This window comes from Eleutherodactylus coqui, chromosome 3 (genome assembly GCF_035609145.1).
Source record: "Eleutherodactylus coqui strain aEleCoq1 chromosome 3, aEleCoq1.hap1, whole genome shotgun sequence".
NCBI lineage: Eukaryota > Metazoa > Chordata > Amphibia > Anura > Eleutherodactylidae > Eleutherodactylus > Eleutherodactylus coqui.
This window is the reverse complement of record NC_089839.1, coordinates 247,346,587-247,372,633: the sequence shown is the minus strand read 5'-3', so window position 1 is coordinate 247,372,633 and position 26,047 is coordinate 247,346,587. Positions and strand designations below refer to the sequence as shown.

The 26,047-nt window shown below is 47.4% G+C and overlaps 2 protein-coding genes across 3 annotated transcripts in view; one reads left to right on the top strand and one right to left on the bottom strand.

Moving 5' to 3' along the window:
• Nucleotides 1-4,645, bottom strand: part of DPH5 (diphthamide biosynthesis 5) — a 29,926-nt gene extending 25,281 nt beyond the window's left edge. The window contains exons 1-2 of the mRNA XM_066597209.1: nucleotides 4,368-4,645; nucleotides 1,177-1,301 (exon numbers count right to left, since the gene is read on the bottom strand). Of these exons, the coding sequence (XP_066453306.1) occupies nucleotides 1,177-1,301; nucleotides 4,368-4,502 (260 nt within the window). The 5' untranslated portion in view covers nucleotides 4,503-4,645. The remainder of the gene's footprint in view (nucleotides 1-1,176; nucleotides 1,302-4,367) is intronic.
• Nucleotides 4,646-4,727: 82 nt separating this feature from the next.
• The window catches only part of LOC136621607 (uncharacterized oxidoreductase ZK1290.5-like), a 97,802-nt gene continuing 76,482 nt past the window's right edge, over nucleotides 4,728-26,047 (top strand). For both annotated transcript variants that reach the window (XM_066597211.1, XM_066597212.1), the window contains exons 1-3: nucleotides 4,728-4,824; nucleotides 4,926-5,006; nucleotides 23,640-23,888. In XM_066597211.1, the coding sequence (XP_066453308.1) occupies nucleotides 4,937-5,006; nucleotides 23,640-23,888 (319 nt within the window). In that variant the 5' untranslated portion in view covers nucleotides 4,728-4,824; nucleotides 4,926-4,936. The remainder of the gene's footprint in view (nucleotides 4,825-4,925; nucleotides 5,007-23,639; nucleotides 23,889-26,047) is intronic.

Below are 26,047 nucleotides of genomic sequence, written 5' to 3'. Positions count from 1 at the left end.
TTTTCAGTCTTAAGCTGCTTCACGACTTGGGGGGAGCAAACAATGTACTCATTGTGTTTGCCTGGCATACATAATGAGTACGTTGTTTATTAAAGGGGTTGTCCCGCGCCGAAACGGGTTTTTTTTTTTTTTAACCCCCCCCCCCCGTTCGGCGCGAGACAACCCCGATGCAGGGGTTAAAAAAACAAACCGGAGAGTGCTTACCTGAATCCCGGCGGTCCGGCGTCTTCATACTCACCTGCTGAAGATGGCCGCCGGGGTCTGCTCCCTCCGTGGACCGCAGCTCTTCTGTGCGGTCCATTGCCGATTCCAGCCTCCTGATTGGCTGGAATCGGCACGTGACGGGGCGGAGCTACACGGAGCCGGCATTCTGCACGAGCGGCTGCATTGAAGACAGCAGAAGACCCGGACTGCGCAAGCGCGGCTAATTTGGCCATCGGAGGCCGAAAATTAGTCGGCACCATGGAGACGAGGACGCCAGCAACGGAGCAGGTAAGTATAAAACTTTTGATAACTTCTGTGTGGCTCATAATTAATGCACAATGTATATTACAAAGTGCATTAATATGGCCATACAGAAGTGTATAGACCCACTTGCTGCCGCGGGACAACCCCTTTAATGTCAGAAGACAATGGAATCCTGCTGGCCAGAAAATCCCTTGCATAAACACACACCCACCTGAGCAAACAACTCGTACGGACTTTACTATAGCTAATGAATGAAACAAAGATGGTTTTGAGCCACGATCTGTACCGTAATTGTATGCAAAAAAAAAAAAGTCGTCAACTTGTTCAGCCGTTTAAGCGATAATCGTTGCGTTTACAAGGGCCTTGAGTCACAGTATTCGCATTTTCAGGGAATGCTGCAGGTTTCTAAATCAGGATGCCTTATTTAATGTAAATTTCTTCCGAAATTAAGAATTTAACCCAACGTAACACAAACATCCCGCACACGTACAACTAGTTATGGATTGCAGACCCGTAAGTTACAATGAAGTTATAGCTGACTATGCAGGGGACCACCATGGGCACACAGTCACAAAATCCCCCACAGTATTGCCCGACTGGACTTGCTCTGCCCGTTTTGTTCTAGTTCTTGGGAGAAATATTCCCAAAAATCGCATAGAGCCTGAATGCTGAGCTCGGATTATGTCACTACACGAAGCTTCCTCTTACCCAAATGGATCGCCAACCACCAAGAAGGCCACATCACTAACGGCGGCATCTCGGAGGATCTCGTCCGCTTCCTGCTCCACGGTCTCACGGTCAGCGAGGATCAGCTCCCGGCCATAGAACTCCTCCTGCAGGAGTAAAGCAGATTAGATATATTCTTACTATTATTATTATTATTTACTGGAGGTGTATATAGTCAAGGGAGGGGTGGAATTAATTCAAAAAATATGTGATATTTTCATATTCTCTCTCTCTATAATATATATATTTTTATTTATTTTTAATTAATTTTTTTTTTTTTTTCATTCCATCTTTGGAGGACAGGAATGTTTATTTCTGTTTAAATTCCCTTCTGCTCCAAAAACGGATCAGCTGAAAGGACTTGAAAGAACTCTGTAAGGCAGATGTGAACGAGCCCTTAGATACGTATTTAGGGCAATGGGGGGGAGGGGGGGGGAGCATGTGATGACAGCGTGCGGGGGGGTGGGGTCGGGGGGGGTCTGGGAGTCGATTCACACAGCTGATGGCTGTGGGATGTTGGCAGCAGAATGAAATCCTGCCACAGGGTTGAGCCCCCTCACTGCCAGCAGAAAGGATCCGCCGTGGATTCTAAGGATACTGCGCCATCACGGAAATAAGGTGGATTTGTGCCCAGAAGCTCCAGCGTGGTCCGCCACCAGGCCACGTGTGAGCATCACTGCGGACTTACTGGCAGAACATCTCTGCGATGGCGCACACTCTGGAATCGCACCGCGCTCAGTCACCACCTGCGCCACCGTGGCCTCTTGGTGAGGAAGGTGGCAGAAGTACCCCCGGATGGCACCAATCACCGGGCACGTGGGCTAATCTGTGCCTTGGGGCAGCGTTCAGGGAAGTGCGTACGGGTCCGCTTAGACAGGCCGATTATCACTCGAGTGCCGTGCCCGCGAGCGGGCAGATGCAGCGCCGGCTCGCTCACAGGTCAGTCTTTCACATTCGCCGTATAACGCCATTCTCACACAAACGTTTTTTCCCGTGATTACCACTGCGTTGTGAACGGCGCCGGCAGACCTGTGCTCAAACGGAGAGATGGACAGTGCCGCCATTTTCGAGTGCTGTCTTATTTTTTGCATTTTCGCACTTCGCACTCAGCGGTGGGAAACCAGCCTGAATGAGGAGGACGGAGCGAGCGCCATTTATAGCGAACGACAGGACATGATGATTTCTATGTCTGCAGGAAACGGACGGCGAGCGAAAAGGAAACGATTATAATTCACTTCTGTATATACGGTATAAATTATATAATCACGCACCCCTGCACAATATACGGTGAATACCCCCCCTGCGCAGTACGCAACCTATATACCGTCTCCCCCCTCCCCCTGCGCAGTACGCAACCTATATACCGTCTCCCCCCCTGCGCAGTACGCAACCTATATACCGTCTCCCCCCCTGCGCAGTACGCAACCTATATACCGTCTCCCCCCCTGCGCAGTACGCAACCTATATACCGCCTCCCCCCCTGCGCAGTACGCAACCTATATACCGCCTCCCCCCCTGCGCAGTACGCAACCTATATACCGCCTCCCCCCCTGCGCAGTACGCAACCTATATACCGCCTCCCCCCCTGCGCAGTACGCAACCTATATACCGCCTCCCCCCCCTGCGCAGTACGCAACCTATATACCGCCTCCCCCCCCCTGCGCAGTACGCAACCTATATACCGCCTCCCCCCCCTGCGCAGTACGCAACCTATATACCGCCTCCCCCCGCCTGCACAGTACGCAACCTATATACCGCCTCCCCCCCCTGCGCAGTACGCAACCTATATACCGCCTCCCCCCGCCTGCACAGTACGCAACCTATATACCGCCTCCCCCCGCCTGCACAGTACGCAACCTATATACCGCCTCCCCCCGCCTGCACAGTACGCAACCTATATACCGCCTCCCCCCGCCTGCGCAGTACGCAACCTATATACCGTCTCCCCCCCTCCCCCTGCGCAGTACGCAACCTATATACCGTCTCCCCCCCTGCGCAGTACGCAACCTATATACCGTCTCCCCCCCTGCGCAGTACGCAACCTATATACCGTCTCCCCCCCTGCGCAGTACGCAACCTATATACCGTCTCCCCCCCTGCGCAGTACGCAACCTATATACCGCCTCCCCCCCTGCGCAGTACGCAACCTATATACCGCCTCCCCCCCTGCGCAGTACGCAACCTATATACCGCCTCCCCCCCCCTGCGCAGTACGCAACCTATATACCGCCTCCCCCCCCTGCGCAGTACGCAACCTATATACCGCCTCCCCCCGCCTGCGCAGTACGCAACCTATATACCGCCTCCCCCCGCCTGCGCAGTACGCAACCTATATACCGCCTCCCCCCGCCTGCGCAGTACGCAACCTATATACCGCCTCCCCCCGCCTGCGCAGTACGCAACCTATATACCGCCTCCCCCCGCCTGCGCAGTACGTAACCTATATACCGCCTCCCCCCGCCTGCACAGTACGTAACCTATATACCGCCTCCCCCCGCCTGCACAGTACGTAACCTATATACCGCCTCCCCCCGCCTGCACAGTACGCAACCTATATACCGCCTCCCCCCGCCTGCACAGTACGCAACCTATATACCGCCTCCCCCCGCCTGCACAGTACGCAACCTATATACCGCCTCCCCCCGCCTGCACAGTACGCAACCTATATACCGCCTCCCCCCGCCTGCACAGTACGCAACCTATATACCGCCTCCCCCCGCCTGCACAGTACGCAACCTATATACCGCCTCCCCCCGCCTGCACAGTACGCAACCTATATACCGCCTCCCCCCGCCTGCACAGTACGCAACCTATATACCGCCTCCCCCCGCCTGCACAGTACGCAACCTATATACCGCCTCCCCCCGCCTGCACAGTACGCAACCTATATACCGCCTCCCCCCGCCTGCACAGTACGCAACCTATATACCGCCTCCCCCCGCCTGCACAGTACGCAACCTATATACTTTTGCACTGTATAATGGAGATATATACCCCTCCCCCCTGCGCTGTATACAATATATTTACCCCTCCCCGCTGCACTATATACAATATATATATACCCCTCCCCTGTATACAATATATTACACACATACATACACCCCCCTGCACAGTCTCTCCAGCATCCCCCCTGCCAGTAATGGCGGCCCCCGTGCTGGCAGGCACACACGTACCAGAGCCTCCTTGCCCACAGTCAGGATAGACGTATAAGCCTCCAGATAGACCCTGGAGCAGCTCCTGATCACCTCCAGGCCCCGCACTGTCACGTCCTTGGCGTCCCCCAGCCCCAGGCCGATCAGGTACAACATGGTCCTCAGTCAGCAGCGTCCCGGCCGTCACTGCGCTCCGATGTCTGCACTAGCGGTTAGATGTCAGTCTCCATCCAGGCACGCTGACAGCTCCAGCACCGCCGCGCACTACGGCCGCCTGTCGTTAAGCAGCACCCTTTGACCTCGGCAGCCGTCAGCCGTCCATGATAACTACTGGCAGCATAGGCTCTCTCGTTGCGCCGCGCCGCCATCTTGGGGTTAGTGTGTGGGAGAGCACAGGGCGGCCATGTTGAGTGAGGGCAGGGGGTAGACTTCGCCTCTTTTACCGGGGGACCGGGGAGTGAGGAGAACACTAATGAAGGTAAAATATTTTCGACCATGTTTGTTCTCAATGAAATACAATAAAACTTTAAAAAAAATCAAAACAACAATTTTTGTAACAAAATGTTTTCTATCGGACAGGAAGGAAGAACATGGAGATTCCCATCCAGTTCCCCACTGTGCCTCTATCTAGTGGCCACAACATCCCTGTTCTTGGCCTAGGTGAGTCCAGTATGGAAGCCTGTCCGTGTGCAGGGCGAGTGCAGGTCCAGCGAGGTTTGGGGGTACTACAACTCCCAGCAGGACATATGGGATACGTGAAAGTGTTCACGCCACACGCTCGTTCCTTTCCTTCCCATAGGTTTCTATATCCGCCACTCCGCTGTTCATATTTCCATCTGTCTGTTACAATGTGGAACTAAAGAACAATAAAAGCAACGCAAATCTGGCAAAATGATGGAAATCAGCGCAACCTGACGGACGCACTGACTGTAATGGATTCCGTCCGCTTATGCCAGTCTACCGGAAAACATAGGGCCGCTGTGCTTTACGAATGAATGCCCAGACAGGGCGAGCTGACGAACGTGAACAGGCCAAGGCGGGGTGCGCATCAGCGCCATTTTAGCTATTATTCAGAGATCCCTAATTTCGTCAGACCGAGGGCTTAGACACATGAACATGTTTTTCTCCCCTTATGCGGACGCGGTAATAGCTGATTTCAGTTTTTTCATTTTTACTATCGCGGTTCTCGCCGTTAATTGTACGCCCAAGAGAAGATAGGACCTGCCCTATTACCTACGTGTGGGAAAGATCGGGCAGCATCTATTTTTTCGCAATTTTTTTCAAACTCCTGCACTATGGCATAGAGATTGAACGGCCGGCAAGGGGAAAAAAACTAGTTCAGGCAGAACTACGCTCCATAGCGACAAACATAGTTGTGCATATGGCCATCTGAAACCGCCCTGAAGTAAACAAATCCGTTAACCAGGATCGTTTCCACTTGGATCAGTTAGGACTCTTTCACATCAGCGTTAGCCCCATTAGAGATTTCGTTTTCTCTATTCCGTTTTTGGAGCAGAAAAATGGAATTAAACATCTCCATTTTTTTCCCTCGTTGATTTCAGTGGGTTTTCAAAAAAATGGAAAGATTTCCGCTTGCTTCTTTTCTATTTTGTTTCCGTTTTTTTAATGGAGCAAATGGCACAGTCTGCCGCTATAGGCCTCTTTCACACGGGCGACAGCAATATAGCAGCGAGAAAATGGCACCAATATCACATCTTTGTTCTGTGCGATATCGCTGCGTTTTCCTGTGGCGATATCGCGACTTTGTAGCGCTCATCTGGGATTTTTGGAGGGGCTTGAAATATAAGCCCTGACCCGAAAATAAGGCCTATCTGTGCTAAAAGAAAGCAATACATCACCTAACAAGCTCTGTCCACTCTGCCACACGTCTCCTCCCGAAGCTCCGGCACACAAATTCCTGCCTCCGGGAAGTGCTATCTCTGATTGGTTCTTATGTGCCACGGCTCAGCCAATCACTGCAGTGCTCGATGAACCAATCACAGCCATTCAATGAGATGGCTTCACTGATGCTTATACTTCTGCAATCCACCTCGTTCGTCACTGGCCGCACTCTTAAGGCCTCATGTCCACAGACGATTGACGCAGTGCAGTCAACCTATAAACGATCAGTAATTAAATGCCTGTGATGTCATTTTTCACGATTTACGGATCGCATGCGCGGTAAAAAAAAAATCGCTGTATGTACCATTTTCTGTGGATTCCTGCACGGACGGCTTCCGTTAAAATCAATGGAAGCTGTCCGATCCGCGCCACACCCACAGCTAACACTGCGGACGTGTTGCAAATCCACAGTAAGGGTGCCTACCCACTTGCGATTTTTTTTCCTGTGATGTTTTGCGTTTTTTCTCAAGAGCAATTAGTATAGAATGTGTTCTTGTCCATCTAGGTTTTTTTTTCCGTTTCGTGGGTTTTTTTCACATAGGAACTGTCAGTTGCATATGTCTCCTTATTTTTCTCTTAAAGGGGTTGTCCCGCGAAACAAAGTTGGGGTATACACTTCTGTATGGCCATATTAATGCACTTTGTAATGTACATTGTGCATTAATTATGAGCCATACAGAAGTTATTCACTTACCTGCTGCGTTGCTGGCGTCCCCGTCTCCATGGTGCCGTCTAATCTTCAGCGTCTAATCGCCCGATTAGACGCGCTTGCGCAGTCCGATCTTCTCCCTTCTGAATGGGGCCGCTCGTGCCAGAGAGTGGCTCCTCGTAGCTCCGCCCCGTCACGTGTGCGGATTCCAGCCAATCAGGAGGCTGGAATCGGCAATGGACCGCACAGAAGACCTTCACAAGGTAAGTAAGAAGTCACCGGAGCGCGGGGATTCGGGTAAGTACTACCCGTTTTTTTTTTTTATGCCTGCATCGGGTTTGTCTCGCGCCGAACAGGGGGGCTATTGAAAAAAAAAAAAACCCGTTTCGGCGCAGGACAACCCCTTTAATGCACCCATGATTGTCAATGGAGGGCTGCAAAAAACGCAGCGGAAAACGCGCAAAAAACGCGCAAAAATGACGCGTTTTTCACACGCGAAAATCAGCAACGCAAGTGGGTAGGCGCCCTTAAGCAGGAGATTTAAAGAAAAAAAAACACGCAATGTGCTTGCACACGGCACGCCCGCACGCATCTGTTGTGCAGAAGAAAGAAGATCCGTCCAGGACGGAGAAGACCCGCACCACATCCTTACAGGTAACATAACGGCTGCAGGCACTGGTGGAATCCACGCGTGTCGTGGACATGAGGCCTTAGGAACACTTCCTAATAAATCTTTTGAATAGGAGCATCAGAAACTGACAAATGTGCACGTTTTACTGTTTCTGATGCTCTCGTCTATCTCCACGCAGAGCGACAGTACCTGCTCGTCCTGGTCTCTGGGGAGATTTCGGGGATCTCATTCTGGGGGTCCCAGAAGCCAGATCTAACAATTGAAAAGTTATAAAATTAAAAGCATAGTTTGTCAGCGGACAACCCCTTTAACTCTGTAGCCACTCAATCAATAGTCCTAAGCAGGCAGAATTAACAGGACTTTGTCAGCAGAAAGTGGCCTATTATTATACATTTAGGTGATTTATAAAAAATTTTTCGATAACAATCTGTATTAAAAAAATCCTGAAATCCTGCATTTTTCACTCTGAGCACAGAGCCCAATGGGCTGATACTTCCTGATCTGTGGAGAAAACTTTGAAGCAGTCCTCTCACTGACATCACAGACAGGATAAGGGAGATCTAGAGATGAGCGAGAGTACTCGCTAAGGCAAACTACTCGAGCGAGTAGTGCCTTATGCGAGTACCTGCCCGCTCGTCTCAAAAGATTCGGGTGCCGGCGGGGGAGAGCGGTGAGGAACGGGGGGGGGGGAGATCTCTCTCTCACTCTCTACCCCCGGTCACCCCTGCTCAGTCCCGCAACTCACCGCTCTCCCCCGCCGGCTCGAGTAGTTTGCCTTAGCGAGTACGCTCGCTCATCTCTAGTGCCTTCGCACCTCTGTTAGGGCTCAGTTCAGAATTTCCATTTCTCCGTCCCGTTTTTTGGAGGAGACAAAGTAAAGTAAAACTGAAATAAACTGATCATTTTTATCCCTGTTGATTTCAATGGTTTTGAAAAAATGGAATACTTTCAGTTTGCTTCAATTCCGTTTTGCTTCATTTTTTTGCCATTGTTTACAAAAATGATAACAGTTACCACTTATCTAGCTTAATGATAAAAAAAGAGTCCGCTTAAATTCTCTTCTTACTAATACTATGTGAAAGAGAACTTTTTTCTCTATTAGTTTAGTAAGTTTTTATTTTGCAATGCCACCGACGGTGTGCTGATCATTTCGGTCAAACTTTTATCATTTTGTAAACAATGAACTTTTTGATGGATTGCTGTGAAGCGCCTGAAAATTCCCCAGAATAGTGACTATCACTAGTATTAAGGCCCATTTACACGAGCCGATGATCGCTCAAAGATCGCTCAAACAACAGTTTGAGGTACAGCTTTGAGCGATCATTTTGTATAAACTATTAAGTAGCTACTCAGCTACTTAAGAGCAATTAAGTGTGCAAATGAAGCCTTATAGTTTAGTCACACGGGCGCATCGGCACCCGTGTTACTGCAGGAAGGAGACGGCCGCACTTCAGGACGGACGTCTCTCTGCAGCGCCAGAAGAAAGAACATGTGACCGGCTTTATTGCCGGTCATGTGTTCTTTCTTCAGCGCTGCGGGGAGTCGTCCATCCTGAAGTACGGCCGTCTTCTTACTGCAGTAAGGGCTCAGTCACACAGGCACATCGGCGTGTGACTAAGCCCTTAAGGCCCATTTAGACACAACGATTATGGCTCAAAATTCGCTCAAAGTCGTCTTTTGAGTGATGCACTGACATCTCGCAGTTTTCGTTATGCCATCGCTCATCATTGTCTTTCAGCGTGCTGAAAGACGATGATGAGCCTTATCAGGGATTCACAGCGGGATACAGCTGATACTATTGTTTCAGCTGTATCCCGCTCCCTGATGACAGGTGGGGTATGAAGAACACAGCGGTCCAGCTCTGTTCTCCATACCCCGCACGGAGCGCTTGGCTGTATAACAGCCGGGCGCTCCGAGCAAATAACAGCTGGATGCAGAAGACAAGCGGCCCCACTTGTCTTCTGTAGCCTCTATTCGGAGCGCTGAATGCACGCAATGATTATCACTCAAAAGTCGCTCAAAAACCATCTTTTGAGCGATAATCGTAGTGTGTACCTGCACTGACATCTCGCAGTTTTCGTTAAGCCATCGCTCATCATTGTCTTTCAGCGTGCTGAAAGACGATGATGAGCCTTATCAGGGATTCACAGCAGGATACAGCTGATACTATTGTTTCAGCTGTATCCCGCTCCCTGATCACAGGCTGGGTATAAAGAGAACAGAGCGGTCCAGCTCTGTTCTCCATACCCGGCACAGAGCGCTCGGCTGTATAACAGCCGGGTGCTCTGTGCAGAAAACAGCTGGATGCAGAAGGCAAGCGGGAACACTCCGCTTGTCTTCTGCATCCTCCGCTCAAAGTGCTCAGCTGTATAACAGCCGGGTGCTCAGAGCGGGGAACAGCTGATGCAGAAGACAAGCAGGGACACGCCGCTTGTCTTCTGCCTCCTCCACTGTGAGTGCTCGGCTGTATAACAGCCGGACGCTCGGAGCGGGAAACAGCTGGATGCAGAAGACAAGCGGGGCACCCCGCTTGTCTTCTGCTTCCTCCACTGGCAGTGCAAGATGATCTTGCGCTGTAAATGGAACAAGGATTATCGCTCAAAAGTCTAAATGGGCCTTTAGCTGAAAGCAGTTAATAGCCCGAGGGCCCTTATCTGCATTCAGCCCCTTTGTTCTCCGACGGGAAACAATGCTATCAGCACTACCCGCGGAGAACTGCTGATAAGGCTGAACAACGATTTTTAGGTTGGCCTGAATTTAACGATGATCGCTCAAACGATTGTTTTAAGCGATTTGTGAGCGATCATCACTCCGTGTAAATGGGCCTTAACAGATGGGAGAAATATCAGGTTCGTATCACCTTTTGGCTAGATTCTACAGTGGCCCAAATTTCCCTCCATGGAGAATGACAGATTTTGAGGCCCCCTTCGAGCAAAGTTTTCAAGCTAGCCTTGGAACCTGAAAAGTTCCCGATGTAACATTAAAGGGGTTGTCCCGCGAAAGCAAGTGGGTCTATACACTTCTGTATGGCCATATTAATGCACTTTGTAATGTACATTGTGCATTAATTATGAGCCATACAGAAGTTATCAAAAGTTATTCACTTACCTGCTCCGTTGCTGGCGTCCTCGTCTCCATGGTTGCCGTCTAATTTTCGCCGTCTAATGGCCAAATTAGACGCGCTTGCGCAGTCCGGGTCTTCTCCTTTTCTCAATGGGGCTCCGTGTAGCTCCGTGTAGCTCCGCCCCGTCACGTGCCGATTCCAGCCAATCAGGAGGCTGGAATCGGCAATGGACCGCACAGAAGCCCTGCGGTCCACCGAGGGAGAAGATGCCGGCGGCCATCTTCACCGGGTAAGTAAGAAGTCACCGGAGCGCGGGGATTCAGGTAAGCGCTGTCCGGTGTTCTTTTTTAACCCCTGCATCGGGGTTGTCTCGCGCCGAACGGGGGGGGGGGGGGGGGAGGGTTGAAAAAAAAAAAAACCCGTTTCGGCGCGGGACAACCCCTTTAAATTTAGTATAAAACGTTGTGCAGGACCTCCAATCTTTAGCTTTTAGGATCACGTAGTTCCACATTTATTAATAGCTAAAAAATGCCATTTTATTTATTGTTGTACGGCACTTGCGGACAGCCCCCTAAACAGGAGGTCTAACTCAGGAACCATTCGCTGGGGGAACCTAAAACTTGGGAAAATTTCTTTTGATACCATGGGAGCGTAATACACACATTTTGAACAAAATCTGAGATATGAAGATGGAGACTTTTTCTTGTTTTAGACCACTTGACATGGGATAACTGAGATCATGAGCTTTCTACCAGGCACAGTATGTGCCACTTTGTGGGTCATCTTACCTAAGGCCGTTGAGCGTGAAGTTACTTTTTTTGCCATATTTATATATGTGCCATTAACCGACTGGACCGAAATTACCGTGGATCAAATGAAGGCGGAATCTGCAATTCAAATGCGGCCGTGTGATATCGGCCTGAGACATGTAGGCAAGTAATTCTTGAAGACAGATGTTGCAAGCTAACTGTGTTACCGAGTCACGGCGCGGCTATTTGCATAGTAAGGCCGCCATTCAAACTGAATGGTAGTGGCTTTGCTAAGCGATTAGCATAGCAGCGCTTGGCGGTTTGCAATACAAATGTAGTTCGCCGTTCTTTATGGATGGTGGGGCTACATATGCGCACATTTATCATAGGTTGCAAATTGTGCTAGAGAAACCCACGTACAACTCGCATGGAACAGCTCAAAACTGGCGTACACGGACACAGTACACTGACACGCACTGGGAGGCGCTAGTTGTCATCCATAAAATGGACAAAAATAGAGGACATGCCGTGAATCTTGTGTATAGTCCTATAGGTGGACTAACACGTGGCCCCAAAATACACTAGTGTACCAGCAATTATCTGCTGTAGACAAGTTTTTCCCATTTGCCCACTTAGGCTGTAGGGAATTATTAGAGAAGAGCTCCGCCCACTGCGCCCGCTGCATCCTAGCTAGGGGATCCAGCTTATCCGCCCATTCATTTTATGGCAATATTACATGTTTGCTGCACCATCACATCGGGTACGGGTATACTAGACTCTCCCAATCGCGACCGTGTAAAGCATTCAATTCCAATGCATTCATTGACATGGGGGATTTTTAGCCGCGAGAAAAAAATTCCAGCTGAAAATCGTCCTTTTCACGCAATACGGCCGCGTGAGTGGACCAGAAAACGCAAATTGCTTTTGGAAGTAGATCGTGGTTTTATTTCATGCGATGCATTTTGCGTGAAAATGGAACGCTTATGTGGAAGAGGCCTAAACCTGACGATTTGGGTAGAGTTTCTTCTTAATGAATAGTATAAATGTGATTTCTTCGTCTGGTATTAGCATCCAGTGTGTCATTGGTGTTCTTCATGTTATAATTATTTGGTATATGGTAGAATTCTTAACCCCTTAAGAACCAAGCGTGGTAAATATTTGGCGTTTGGTCAGGGGCTTTAATCCCCGCCGATAGCAAAAATACGGTGTGGCTTTAATCAAAGCCTCTGCTCCGGGAATCAGGCAAGAGCAGATCGGGTCCTCAGCTGTTAGTCACAGCCGAGGACCTGGAGGAGAAGGGAGAAGCAGTTTGTTACCCCTTTTGCCTTCTCCTTCCCCGGGTACATAGCACTCAATGAGCTCTATGTACTAAAAAGTGAAAGTGGGAGTGTTTCATCAGTGGTGACGTGACTGGCGGGAGCCCCCTGCCACAGCGGAGCTGGTGGGTCCTAGCAGATTCTGATCAGCTCTGCCAGTGATTATTGTCACTACAGGGGATGTTTTTAAGAGGTTAAGGAAGACAGCTTATTTAATCATTGAAGAGGAAGCCCCTTATCTGGTTGGCTCTGGGGTAGAATTGCTCTTCCTGAAACTTCTCAGATATTTACCAACATCAAAAAAACGTTAAAAAGGAAACATTAGTGTTGGCAGACGTCCACCCTTCCCTGGCATGCTGCCACTTGTACAATTGGCCACTTTATGAGATGCCAGATTAGGCTGGCATCAGACTGGTGAGCGCGGTATTGGGCCATGAATCCCGCCCCCATATTGTGTTCCCCAACATTTGAAAGCCCTGTGGATGCGAGGTGCTTTCATGTGAAAACAGCCTCACATCACCGCGGGGATGAAGGGAATCCCTACCGCGGCAGAGGATGGCGGAGTTCTCCCATTGCCGTCAACGGGGCCGGCATTGCTGCTGTCGACTGGCCCATTTAAAGGAATGGGCGATCTTGCAGAAAGATAGGACTTGTTGCAATGTGTTTCCAACATAGCATGACACAGTGCCATGCAGGAAAACATCACTAATGTGCATGAACCATTCAAAAGAATGGGGTTTCTATTTGTGTAAGATTTGTGCCTTCACACTTGCAAGGAAATTGCACGATTGAGTGAAAACATAGAATTATGAAACCAATGATTTTCAATAGTTTCATTCCCATTTGCGATGCTTTCATTCATGCGATGTGGAGTGAAAAAAAAATTGCAGCATGTCCTATCTTTCTACGTTTTGCGTTTTTTTTTGTTTTTTTTTGCAGGCAGCAATGATGCAATGGAAGATTATTCTCAGGAAAACGCATCGCTGATGCTCAAAAATCGCGGGATCAAAGATGCAATTTTGCTACGATTTTCTTGCAGCAAAATTGTGATCGCCAGTGTGAAGGAGCCCTTTCGGTCAGCACCCACCCTAAGGCCGCCTGCACACAATTAGGTCGGATTCCGCATGTGAGACCACCCCCCTCGGAACTCAGTTCTGACCCCGGCTGACGATCCTATTATCTTTGCTTTTTGTATTGTGGATGACCGCGGATGCTCACCATCAGACATGCGCATTCCTTTTTTTTTTTTAAATCTGCCTTCTCCTATGGGTCCTCGGAGTTACACCTAAGAGGACCCCCGCTGTCGCTAGGCGATGACATGGGTACCCATGGCCTATCCGCATTGTCAATTGCGGATGGGCTATAGGTCAGGCGGCTTCCATTGACTTCAGTGGAAGCCGTCTGTGCGTAATCCATACAAAAATAGAACATGCTGCGATTTTACATCTGCTGACGGAAATCACAATCCCTATCCGCTCCTGTGAGCGGATATATGAATGTTCTAATTTTTCAACGGGTGCGGAATACTGCGTATCGTCTGGGCAGCTGACGATCACGGGTTCCACAATTGAAATCTAGTCATGTGCAGGTAGCCTAAGAGGCAGTAAGTCTATTGTGATATAACTAACTGTGGGTTTACAAGGGACGAATATCGAGCAAATGATGCCCGACACTCGTCCCTGTGTGTCCTTGCTCCTGTGCTGTTGCACAGGAGCTAGTATTGCCGGCTCGTTCACAGAGCGGCCAGAAGGGGGGTGGGGCACTGCAGGAGATTTCTCTCCTCGTGCTCCCTACCACGGTCTATTGACATAACACAGCGGCCATTCACTACTGAACAGCCGCTATTTACACTGAGCGATCAGAGATCTGCTCATCATCCATCAGCGATGGACGATGAGCTGATCGCTCAGTGTAAATAGCAGCTGTTCAGTACTGAAGGGCCGTTATGTTAAGTCAATGGAGAGGGGCGGGGAAGCACGAGGAGAGAAATCTCCTGCAGCCTCCCTGCTGAGAGCTAATGATACTAGCTCCCATGCAGGTGCACAGGAGCTAGTATGTGCGGGGACTAGTGTTGGGCATTGTTTGCCCGACAGTCGTCCCATCTAAAAGGGCTTTAACTGGTCTTTACTCTAAAGTGAAGTATTCTACTGATCAACCAAGATAAGCCATGTTTAGATGGACAACCACACTTGACTCATTAAACCTTCCTGCCAAGGCTATGTTCAACAGCTTAAAGAGTGCTTGTACTTCAGAGGGCTCCAGATCCATCGGATGTTTTTGGCTCCTTCTGGCACCTGAAGATGGCCCCATATAGCGCTATATAAGTATTGTATGAAGCCATCTTCAACTGCTGGAAGGAGCCAAAAACAGCCGACAGTGCAGGAGTGCTCCGAAGTGAAAGTTCAGGTACTCTTTAAACAATACTGCCAAATCCAGTATGTGTTTTCATATTTTGGGTGTCTGGGCTTTATTCTACAGGGCTGTAAAAACACGGTAGCCTGTAGAATAAAGCCCTGGGGTCTGTGAGTGTGACAGCTTCTGGCTATCGGAGATAGCCGAAAACCTGGAGATGTCATAGGGGGGCCGTGGTGTGCGGTCCCCGGTCATCCAGCATCGGCCCCATTGAAAGCAATGGGAGAACTTTTCGATTCTAAGCGTGAAAAACTGTGAAAATCCACGATACGTGACAGTTCTTTTCTCAGAAACCATAAAGCCTAGGGAAATGATTTGTATACTGAGGAGAATCTACCTCACCTCCATGTGTATATACTGAGGAGAATCTACCTCACCTCTGAGTATATACTCAGGTGACTCTAGTGCTCCTCTATGTGTATATACTGAGGAGAATCTACCTTCCATATATGTACTGAGAACTGAGAACAATATAGTGAGAACAATATAACTGACCTCTGTGTGCATATACTGAAAGGCTGTAAAGTACATAAGGAAGCGGCCATGGACTGCAGGGATGAAGCATGCCTTTAAGGCTAAGAAGGGGCTGCAACCTCCAGTCTGGGGGGAAATTTGATTAAAAATAGGCGTTACCTTTATGGATAAAACATTCTGCAGAGGGACATCGGTACATGCAGTCTGAGGAGAATCTAATGCTCCTCTATGTGTATACATATTTTATTCCTCTGTTCCTCTGAAGTAACCATGACTCTAAAAATTTTCCGTGCGAACAACAGGTAAACACCCGTACCAAATTAACTTTGACGAAGACTAGTCAGTCAGTGTTTATATATATCGATTTTTCTCTCGGTCCGAGAGTCTGTGATGGCAAAATTGCAGCATGGCCTCTTTTTTTTTTGGACCATCTTGCCCATGATTGTCTATGGGATGAATTCTGTGTCCTTCGAGTACAGTATGTGTCAATCATCGTGTATGTATAGTATGTATATACTTAGGTACAGTATTCTATAGGTTTAGAATGTGCCTATTTGTATTCATTTCAATGCTACAAGAACTGGCTTCATCCCACCGGAGCGACTACGCAGATGTATGTCACCTTGACGAAAGTAGGAATCTTCTTCCATCACATAAAGGGTAAATTAAGTGCAGAGAAATGAGATCTTTTACGGCCGCCCCGCGATCTGCAGGCACGGAGAGGGACCTAAGAGCTCGTCTTTCTTCCTTCTATTCCCACCAATTTGCAAACTAGTCTTCACCTCAGCCAAATTGTTCTCAGATGCCCGGCTCCCAGAGGTCTCCTTGGAAACGGGTGAAAAGAGACGGCTTTCTTCCATTCAAATCCAGGGCAACTGCGGGGTGGAGGGGGGCTCCTGACACAAATCAATAGCGATTTCTAGGGTCACTGAACTCATTTTAGGGAGTATAATATGCCAGGCTGAGAGTGAAAGGGTTATATGTACTCACAAAGAGAGTCCCTCACCAACTTCAAAGACCCCTTCCTTCCTACCCAGCCCCCTTGTCCCCTATATCCTATCTGTACCGCGGCTATTAACAACACCCATCAGCCAGCTCACAGGAGACAGCAGAAGGAGCAAAATTCAGCTATTCTGTTTGGACATATAAATTGATATTTTGATGCAAAAACAAAACTTGCACAAAACGTATGATGTAGAAATACCACAAATGCCCCCGTATCGGTAATAATGGGGGACTAGTACAGGTCCGAGTAATAAAGGACATCGATGTTTCTAGTTCATAGCGGAAATAAACCGTCTGGTTACATTTGTGTCCCCAAGGGTGTATTTACATGATATGGACAGGGGAAATGTCACTTGGGATTCTTCTCTTGGAGTAATAGTCCGAGATAGAAAAATCAAAGCATGTCCTATTTCTCAAGAATTGGCCGCATGTCCACGGGCGGATTGGATTCCGCATGCAGGAGCCCGCAGCCGAAATCCGACCCTGCCTGCTGCCGATGACCTGCAATTACCTGTCTGGGTCTTCTGTGTCCTTTCCGGATCTTCTCTTTTCTGGTCTGCGAATGCGTGCAGACGCGGCGGGGCGAATGCGTGATACAGGTTTGTTTTTTTTGTTTTTTATTCCTGCGGAATCCGTGGCCCGTCCGCAATTGAATTGTGGATAGGCCGCGGATCAGACGGCTTCCATTGACTTCAATGGAAGCTGTCCATGCGGGATCCGCATTGAAATAGAACATGCAGCGTTTTTAATGCAGACATGCAACGCACATGCTAGAAAATCGCAGGGTGAACGAGCACGATGTAGATGAGATCTTTCCTTGCTTGCCCATGTAAATACAGCCTTAGTTTCTTCTGTCAGTCTGTTTTTGGTGCTGCCGCCAGCCTACAGTAACACATTCTGCACTTGTCTTCCGGTGTTGAGTTGATGGTCACCGCTGGATGTAAATCAGATCTTTTAGTGTTCCTGTTTCCAGTGTCATGAATAGTGAATGACAATCATCTTCCCGACCACCGGAGACAAACCAGTAAGAGTGAAGTAGGGGACAGCAGAAGGTACCCCACTATCTAACATGTCCTTTTAGGCGGCAGCATTAACATTGCTCTTCACTTGAAATAAGGGGCCTAGCCCAAACCCTGAGAGCCTACCCCCGTTTCCACAAAAATAAGACAAGGTCTTATATTTATTTTTGCTCCAAAAGATTTGTAAGGCCTCTTTTACACGGGCAACCCGATATGACCAAGGTTCATGATTTGCAATCTTGCATGCTACAAAACATCGCAAATGTGAAGGAACCCATAGGAAAGCATGGGCTTCACAAACATGCGATTTGTAGCATTGCCGCAACTCGTGAAAATCGTGCGACTTTGTCGCCTGTGTGAAGGGGGCCTAATCCTGAGGGTGATGTTAGTGAGAGCAAAGCTTTTTCTGCAGATTAGGAAGTGACAGGCTAGTATTAGGCTTTATGGTCAGTGCGAAAAATGTAGGATTTTAGGATTTTTTGTTTTACATACAGGTTGTGTTCAAAAATAATAAAAATCACCAAAAATTCTTTAAAACATGTTTAACACAAAAATGTGATTTATATAATAGGTAATTTGGTGATGACACATGTCCCTTTAAAACCTTAGTCACATTGGCGTGTCCAATTTTGGTGCATGAAGAACAGACCAAATGTAATGTTGTCTGCATGTCCGTATGACATCTATATCCATTGCTTGTGTCCGTTTTTTACATCCGTATGTGATTTGTGTATTTTTTTCTGGTGCGCAAAAAAAAACAAAGAAGGCCCAGCATATTTCTGGAATAGTTCATCAATGATAAGTGAAAAACAGAGCAGATACAATGTCCTCCATGCGTGCTCCATTTTTTTTCTACGCACTCATTGACTTGTTGTCCAAGACATTGGACCAGATTAAGACATGCTGCAACTTTTACCAGCCCGTATGGCTGTATAGCCTCATTGACTTAAAGGGGTGGTCTCGCGAAACCAAGTGGGGTTATACACTTCTGTATGGCCATATTAATGCACTTTGTAATGTACATCGTGCATTAAATATGAGCCATACAGAAGTTATTCCACTTACCTGCTCCGTTGCTAGCATCCTCGTCTCCATGGTTCCGTCTAAATTCGCTGGCAGCTTGCTTTTTTAGACGCGCTTGCGCAGTCCGGTCTTCTGCTCAGCGCGAGTCGCTTCAGTGTGTTAGACGCTACAGCTCTTCTGCGCATGCGCAGACGAGCTGTAACCTCTCGGGAGCGCGCTGGAGCAGAAAGGTGCAGAAAGTTCAGCAGCCCAGCCGAGCGGAGACGAGAAGCCCAGCCGAGAAGCCGCCCATGTAAGTCGCCTGTCCCCGGAGCCCACCGCCTGCCCCCGGACCCCACCGCCTGCCCCACCGCCTGCCCCCGGAGCCCACCGCCTGCCCCCGGAGCCCACCGCCTGCCTGCCCCCGGAGCTCACCGCCTGCCCCCGGAGCCCACCGCCTGCCCCCGGAGCTCACCGCCTGCCCCCGGAGCCCACCGCCTGCCCCCGGAGCTCACCGCCTGCCCCCGGAGCTCACCGCCTGCCCCCGAAGGTCACCGCCTGCCCCCGAGCCCGACGCCGTGCTGCCCGAGCCCGCCGCCGTGCTGCCCGAGCCCGCCGCCATGCTGCCCGAGCCTGCCGCCGTGCCCCCGATGCTGCCCGAGCCTCCCGATGCTGCCCGAGCCTCCCGCCGCCGTGCCCCCAATGCTGCCCCCGATGCTGCCCGAGCCTCCCGCCGCCGGGACACACACACAGACAGACACACACACACAGACAGACATATATATAGACAGACAGACAGACAGACAGATATATATATATATACACACAGATAGATATATATATATATATATATCTCTATCTGTCTGTATATATATATATATATATATATATATATATATATCTCTCTATATATATATCTATATATATATATATATATATATATATATATATACAGACAGATAGAGATATATATATATATATACACAGACAGACACACACACAGATATATATATATATATATACACAGACAGACACACACACAGACATATATATATATATATACACAGACAGACACACACACACACATATATATATATATACACAGACAGACACACACACACACATATATATATATATATACACAGACAGACACACACACACACATATATATATATATACACAGACAGACACACACACACATATATATATATATACACAGACAGACACACACATATATATATATATATATATATACAGACAGATAGAGATATATATATATATATATACACAGACAGACACACACACAGATATATATACACAGACAGACACACACACAGACATATATATATATATATATATATATACACAGACAGACACACACACACACATATATATATATACACACACAGACAGACAGACACACACACATATATATATATATACACAGACAGACACACACACACACACATATATATATATATATACACACACAGACAGACAGACACACACACATATATATATATATACACAGACAGACAGACACACACACATATATATATATATACACAGACAGACACACACATATATATATATATACACAGACAGACACACACATATATATATATATATATATACACAGACAGACACACACATATATATATATATATATATATGTGTGTATATATATATATAATGTGTGTGTATATATACACTCACGAATACGCGTATGCGTATACTCGTACACACGTATACTATATATATATCTCTCTATATATCTATATATAGATATATAGAGATATATATATAAAAGATGTGTACACGCATATATACACACACACATTATATATATATATATATATATATATATATATATATATACACATACACATATATACACACGCATATAAAAAAACACGTGTGGGTATGTGTGTGTATATATATATATATATATGTGTGTGTGTATATACACTCACGAATACGCGTATGCGTATACTCATACACATGTATACTATATATATCTATCTATATATATAGATATATATATATAAAATGTGTACACGCATATATACACACACATATATATTTAGGTGAAAAAACTATTTCATCTAAAACAGTGGCAAGTGAATTGCAGGGAGGCATTACAGTACCTTCTGCTGAGAATTCAGCACTGGACAGCTCCCTGCTATTACGAAGCCTGGGTTACTTGTGCAGGGGGAAAGGATCAGCACTGGACAGCTCCCTGCTAATACGAAGCGTGACCGGCGTCTCGGGAGCGAGCACGTCGGGCTGAAGCAAGCGCAGGGAGAAGAAGCGGCGGCCATCTTTGGGAAACGCTTTATAAGTTCATGAAACGCCAGAACTGTAAGTAGGAACCGGCTTTAAAAGCCATTTACATTGGTACTTAGTAATGTATGCTGAAGAAGGGGGACTGGGCAAAAAAAATATTTCACTGCTGCCTCGAGACATCTCCTTTAATGGGTTAGCGTGCTGTCCATGGGCACTGATGTTAAAAATCGCTCAAACGAATAAGCCCTGAACGCTGTGATTCCATCCAAGTTTTCCATCTCAATGTAGTTTTCGGCACGTGCAACGGAAACCAGAGCTGGAGAACAGAGCATAAACAGTATCGGAATGTTAAAGTGGCCTAACCCAATATATTCCTTGATTGTCTAACCTGGGAACATTCTAACCGGGTTCTTCTTGGTTGTCTTAGACAAATCCACCACGTTTTGTCTGTATTACTCTTTGCACCATTATCTCACCCAAGACTATTGTTCACATTCTTCCATTTATTTAGAGAATGAAGATTTCTGTGTTGCAGAATGCCTACATTTTTGTCTAATGGTGCACTATACAAGTGCCCCGTGACAGTGCTTTTGGATCAGGGACAGTATGCTAGCATCGCACATTGCTTGACAAGTTGACACTGAAATTGAGGTTTTCTTGCCCTGAGTGTTCTGCCAGAGTCATTAGCACACAAGAAGGGTTTGTGCCCATTGGCAGAGTCTCTGAATGCTTTTCATTCATGCCTCTCAGGGTATTATACAGCCAGTCCCTGAGAAGCAGCAGCTCTTGTATCCGACCATGCTGAGCCCAACTCTCGCTGCTGAGAACCTGTCTCTGAGAATAGAAGTAGTACAATTACATAATTCCCTTTTGTACAGTCCAGCCTTTTACTGGCAGAGGAAACGCCACTCGCTTTGTGTGCTCCATATGCTTACAACTTCTTGTACATTTCACATTTACAGTACCGCACGTATTGCATTCATGTACAGTAATCCATAGGTTACCTAAAGTAGGAAAATGCAATATGAAATGACTATAGTCATTAGCAGCCCATCCTAACAAGTGATACGGGAAGTTCCTTGGTGGGTTCTTCTGAACTGTGAGGTTTTCTTCTATGACTGATAACATAGTGGCCCCTCATATGGTCAACAGATACTTTTTAGAGTAGACAAAATTGCTCAGTTTGCAGAGCAAATTTTGTTAAGCTTAAGGTTAAAGTTTGGAATTAGTACAATGGACTTACTAGAGTCATGTAACATGCCAGGGAAGCTGGACCTTAAAGGCTAGTTTAAAATGTGCTATGTACTGTATAGATCCCTAACACCATGGGGAATGGCTGCATGTTACCGTGCTGTACAGAAGTTGCCAAAACCATGCCCCTTCTATGACATCCGACAGCGCTCTGCAGCTTTTAACTAAGATTGTACCTCACAGACGTCCTGTTGCACCCACTCTCTGAATGTACTCTGCACTTAATACTGGTAATACTAACAGCTTTTTACTCTATTTTGTTGCTTCCTCTTGGATTTGGAAAGGAAAACCGGATAAGAGAGCTCTCAATGGTTACCAGTATCATGTGCAGAATAAAAGCAGGGAGGGGGAAGAACAGGAAGTCTGCAAGGTGCAATGTCAACCAGTAGCTGCCAAAAAGGCAGCGTGTGAGGTACAGCTTCAGCCAATAGCTGCAGAGCAGGAAGTCTGTGAGGTACAGCCTCAGCCAATAGCTGCAGAGCAGGAAGTCTGTGAGGTACAGCCTCAGCCAATAGCTACAGAGCAGGAGGTCTGTGAGATACAACCTCAGCCAATAGCTGCAGAGCAGGAGGTCTGTGAGATACAACCTCAGCCAATAGCTGCAGAGCAGGAAGTGTGTAAGGTTCAGCTGCAGCCAATAACTGCAGAGCAGGAAGTCTGTGAGGTGCCCCCTTAGCCAATATCTACAGATCAGGAAGTCTGTGAAGTTCAGCCTCAGCCAGTAGCTAAAGAGCAGGAAGTTGGTTCATAGTAACCTTAGCCAATAGCTACCAAGCAGGAAGTCTGTGAAGTACAGCTTCCTCCAGTAGCTGCAGGGCATTGAGTGATATTGGAGAAGGGGCATCATTTTGGCAACTTTAGCTCTACAGCCCAGTAAGATGAAGCCATTCCATGATTTCCTGTGATGTTGCGGATCTATAGAGTACATACATGTCAGCTTAGAAACTTGCATGTGAGGAACCAGAGTGAAATTAACAGTCGCTGTACATGAAATTATGCATGTCTAATTTACTAATTATAAAAATTTGCCCAAAGTTTCAATTGAAAGGAGTTTTCCAAGAGTGAAAAAAAATTCTGTGGCCATATACGAGTAATGTTGGGAAGTAAAGAAATAAGTAGCACTAACCTCCTTAAATGGCCTCAGTCCAGCACAGGCGCCCTAGTCAACGCTGCTCTGAATCTAGAAGGTGTCCATTGTACATGTGACCACTCAGCCAATCACAGGCTTCAGCAATGCCGTCCATGACATTATCACCGATGGCATGAGCTGACCGCTTTTTCTGCGGTGATCTCGCTTATTTCTTTAGTTTGCAACATTTCATGGCCATGGATTTGCTTTAGAGTACCAGAAAACCTCTTAAAGGAAAAAAAAGTAAAGGTGATCATTAGCTGTCCTGTCTGAGGATCCTGCCAAACCGCTTAGCATGTGTCAGTGGCCTGGACCTCTGTGGGTGTAACACTGGAGCTACCTGCCATTATTCTCACAGCAATTAATAAAACATGTATCTGTCATGTTCTAATTCTGCATCCTAGGGATGTCTCATCATGGAGGATATTCCCACAATGCACTGCTGTATGCTCTGAGATCTTGTGGTATTCGGCACATCGACACAGCTAAGAGATACGGCAATGAAGAATTGGTCGGGAAAGCTGTTTCTGAAAGTGGAGTGAAGAGAGAAGAATTGTGGATCACCACTAAGCTGTGGCCGGGGGACTACGGATATGACAAAGCCACACAAGCCTGTCTAGATGCCTGCAAAAGACTTGGAGTTCAGTATTTAGGTATGAGTAATCTCTTGAGCTATACACTCCATGTAGTCAATGTGCAATGCAGCTTGTGTTTACATAACACTTTACAACAATGTAGCCATGCTGAATCCAGATTAGCATGAAGCACTAGTTACATGTAGTAGCAATAATAGATAGTTGCACTTTTGGTTAGGCCTCATTTCCACGGCACGCACGGATTCCCCATGGGGAATCCCACACGGAATTCACCCGCGACCCTGCGTACCTGTCTGTGCCATCTTTCTTCTCTACTGCTGATGTGTGCGGACGTGCCGACCATCACGCCAGCGCACATGCTCAGTACATGTTAATTGCGAATGGGCTGCGGGTCGGACGGCTTGCTTTGACTTCAACGGAAACCGTCCACGTGGGAACTGCAGTAAAATGGAGCATGCTGCGATTTTTCAATCTGCAATTGGCTTCCACTCATGTGCATGAAGAATTGTTTTTCCATAGCATATTATGGAGGGTTATTGCTGCGGAATCTGGAGGCGGATGCCAGCTCTGGATTCCACAGCTAAAAAGGAAGCCATGACAGAGATTCCTATTGCCCCCATGTATGTGTTTTTTTGAAACTCGGTGGTATTTCAGAATGAACGTACTTTAAATTTTGACTTGGAACGAAGCTCCGAGTCATAGAGTTGGGCCGCGCCGCCCTCTCCCCTCCCGCAGCGTGTTGACTTACAGCTCTCTCCTTTTTTGTGTATAGGAGACTCGGTGGATCTTTTTACAAAAAGATTTGGCCACGTCTCTGTATTTTTTGCACCAATTTTCAGATTTGCCCTCACACCCGCATCTCTTTGCTGTGGTATTTTTGGGTTGGCAGCATCATACGACTTGTATCATCTTTAACCACTACCTCATATTTCACAAGAGCAGTAATCCACCGTCTCACCATAGAAATCCCTTTCTGGGACGCTCCACCTCATTCTTGCACTCCTTTCAGGAACAGATCCCTTGAGGGACCTCATCAGAGACCACATTAGTAATCCACAAACAGGTATAAATACTATTTTTGAACTACAGCAGAGGATTTACGTTCACTGGTCTGTTTTCTTATTCCTGTTACTTGGATATAATCATTAAGGCATTGATCCATCGTTGTCCACATAAGTGTATGCAGCAGATTCGGACATCTCCCCTAACATAAGTTGTTTAAAGAGCATTTATTCTCATTCACAGTCGAGCGCTCCCAGATTTAACTTCTTTGGAAAGACGGATTTAAGCTGGTAGAGTAAACCAGCTTCCTCCCCAGAGAGGGAGATGAAAGTATAATTACATAACGTCCAGGCTATTTTAGGGTTTGCAGGCCTACACTGTAATTATTTGGGCTTTTTTGTGAGATTCCTGTTTGGAAGTGGACTTTTATAGGACTTTCCTCTGGAAAATCAGTTGAAGGTCCCAGGTGCAAAGGATATATCTGGAACAAAACACTTCAGGAGACTGTCACCATCCTTTGCAGCGCTCATTAAGAGCACCATAAGGTAGTGCTTGTCACACTGTGATATGTCTGCTGTGCAGTACTTATGGAGAAACTTGCATTTAATTAGTAGCATCCAAATACAGAACTAGTCCTGCATATTCATGAGCTGCAGGCTAGCCACACCCAGCCCACCCTCCAGCCAATGAATGGCAGCTCTCTATGTACAGTAATGGGCAGACAGCAGTGGCTGGAGGTGGGGTGGGTATAGCTAGCCTGCAGCTCATGAATATCCAGGACTACTTTAGGTAGTCCTCTCTGCATTTGCTGCTACTGATAAAAGGCAAATTTCTCAAAAACTACTGCAGATATCCACAAGGCAGAGATATCACAGTAATCGGTGTGACTGTCACTACCTTGTTCTGCTCTCAGAGAGGGGTGCAAAATGATGCTGACAGAGGCTCTTTAACTCCTTAACGCTACAGGGCGTACAGTTATGTACTGCAGGGTCTGGGTATGTATGAAGAGAAATCGCGGAGCGACCTCTCTTTGTACAGCACGGGCACTGGCTGTTTATTACAGCTGGCACCCGCGGGCAAGAGCTTCAATCAGCTGTAGAGATGAGCGAACACGTTCGGCCCCGCCCCTTTTTCGCCCGAACACCGAACCTTGCGAACACTTCAGTGTTCGGGCGAAAAAGTTCGGGGGCCGCCGTGCCAGCGCGGGGGGGTGC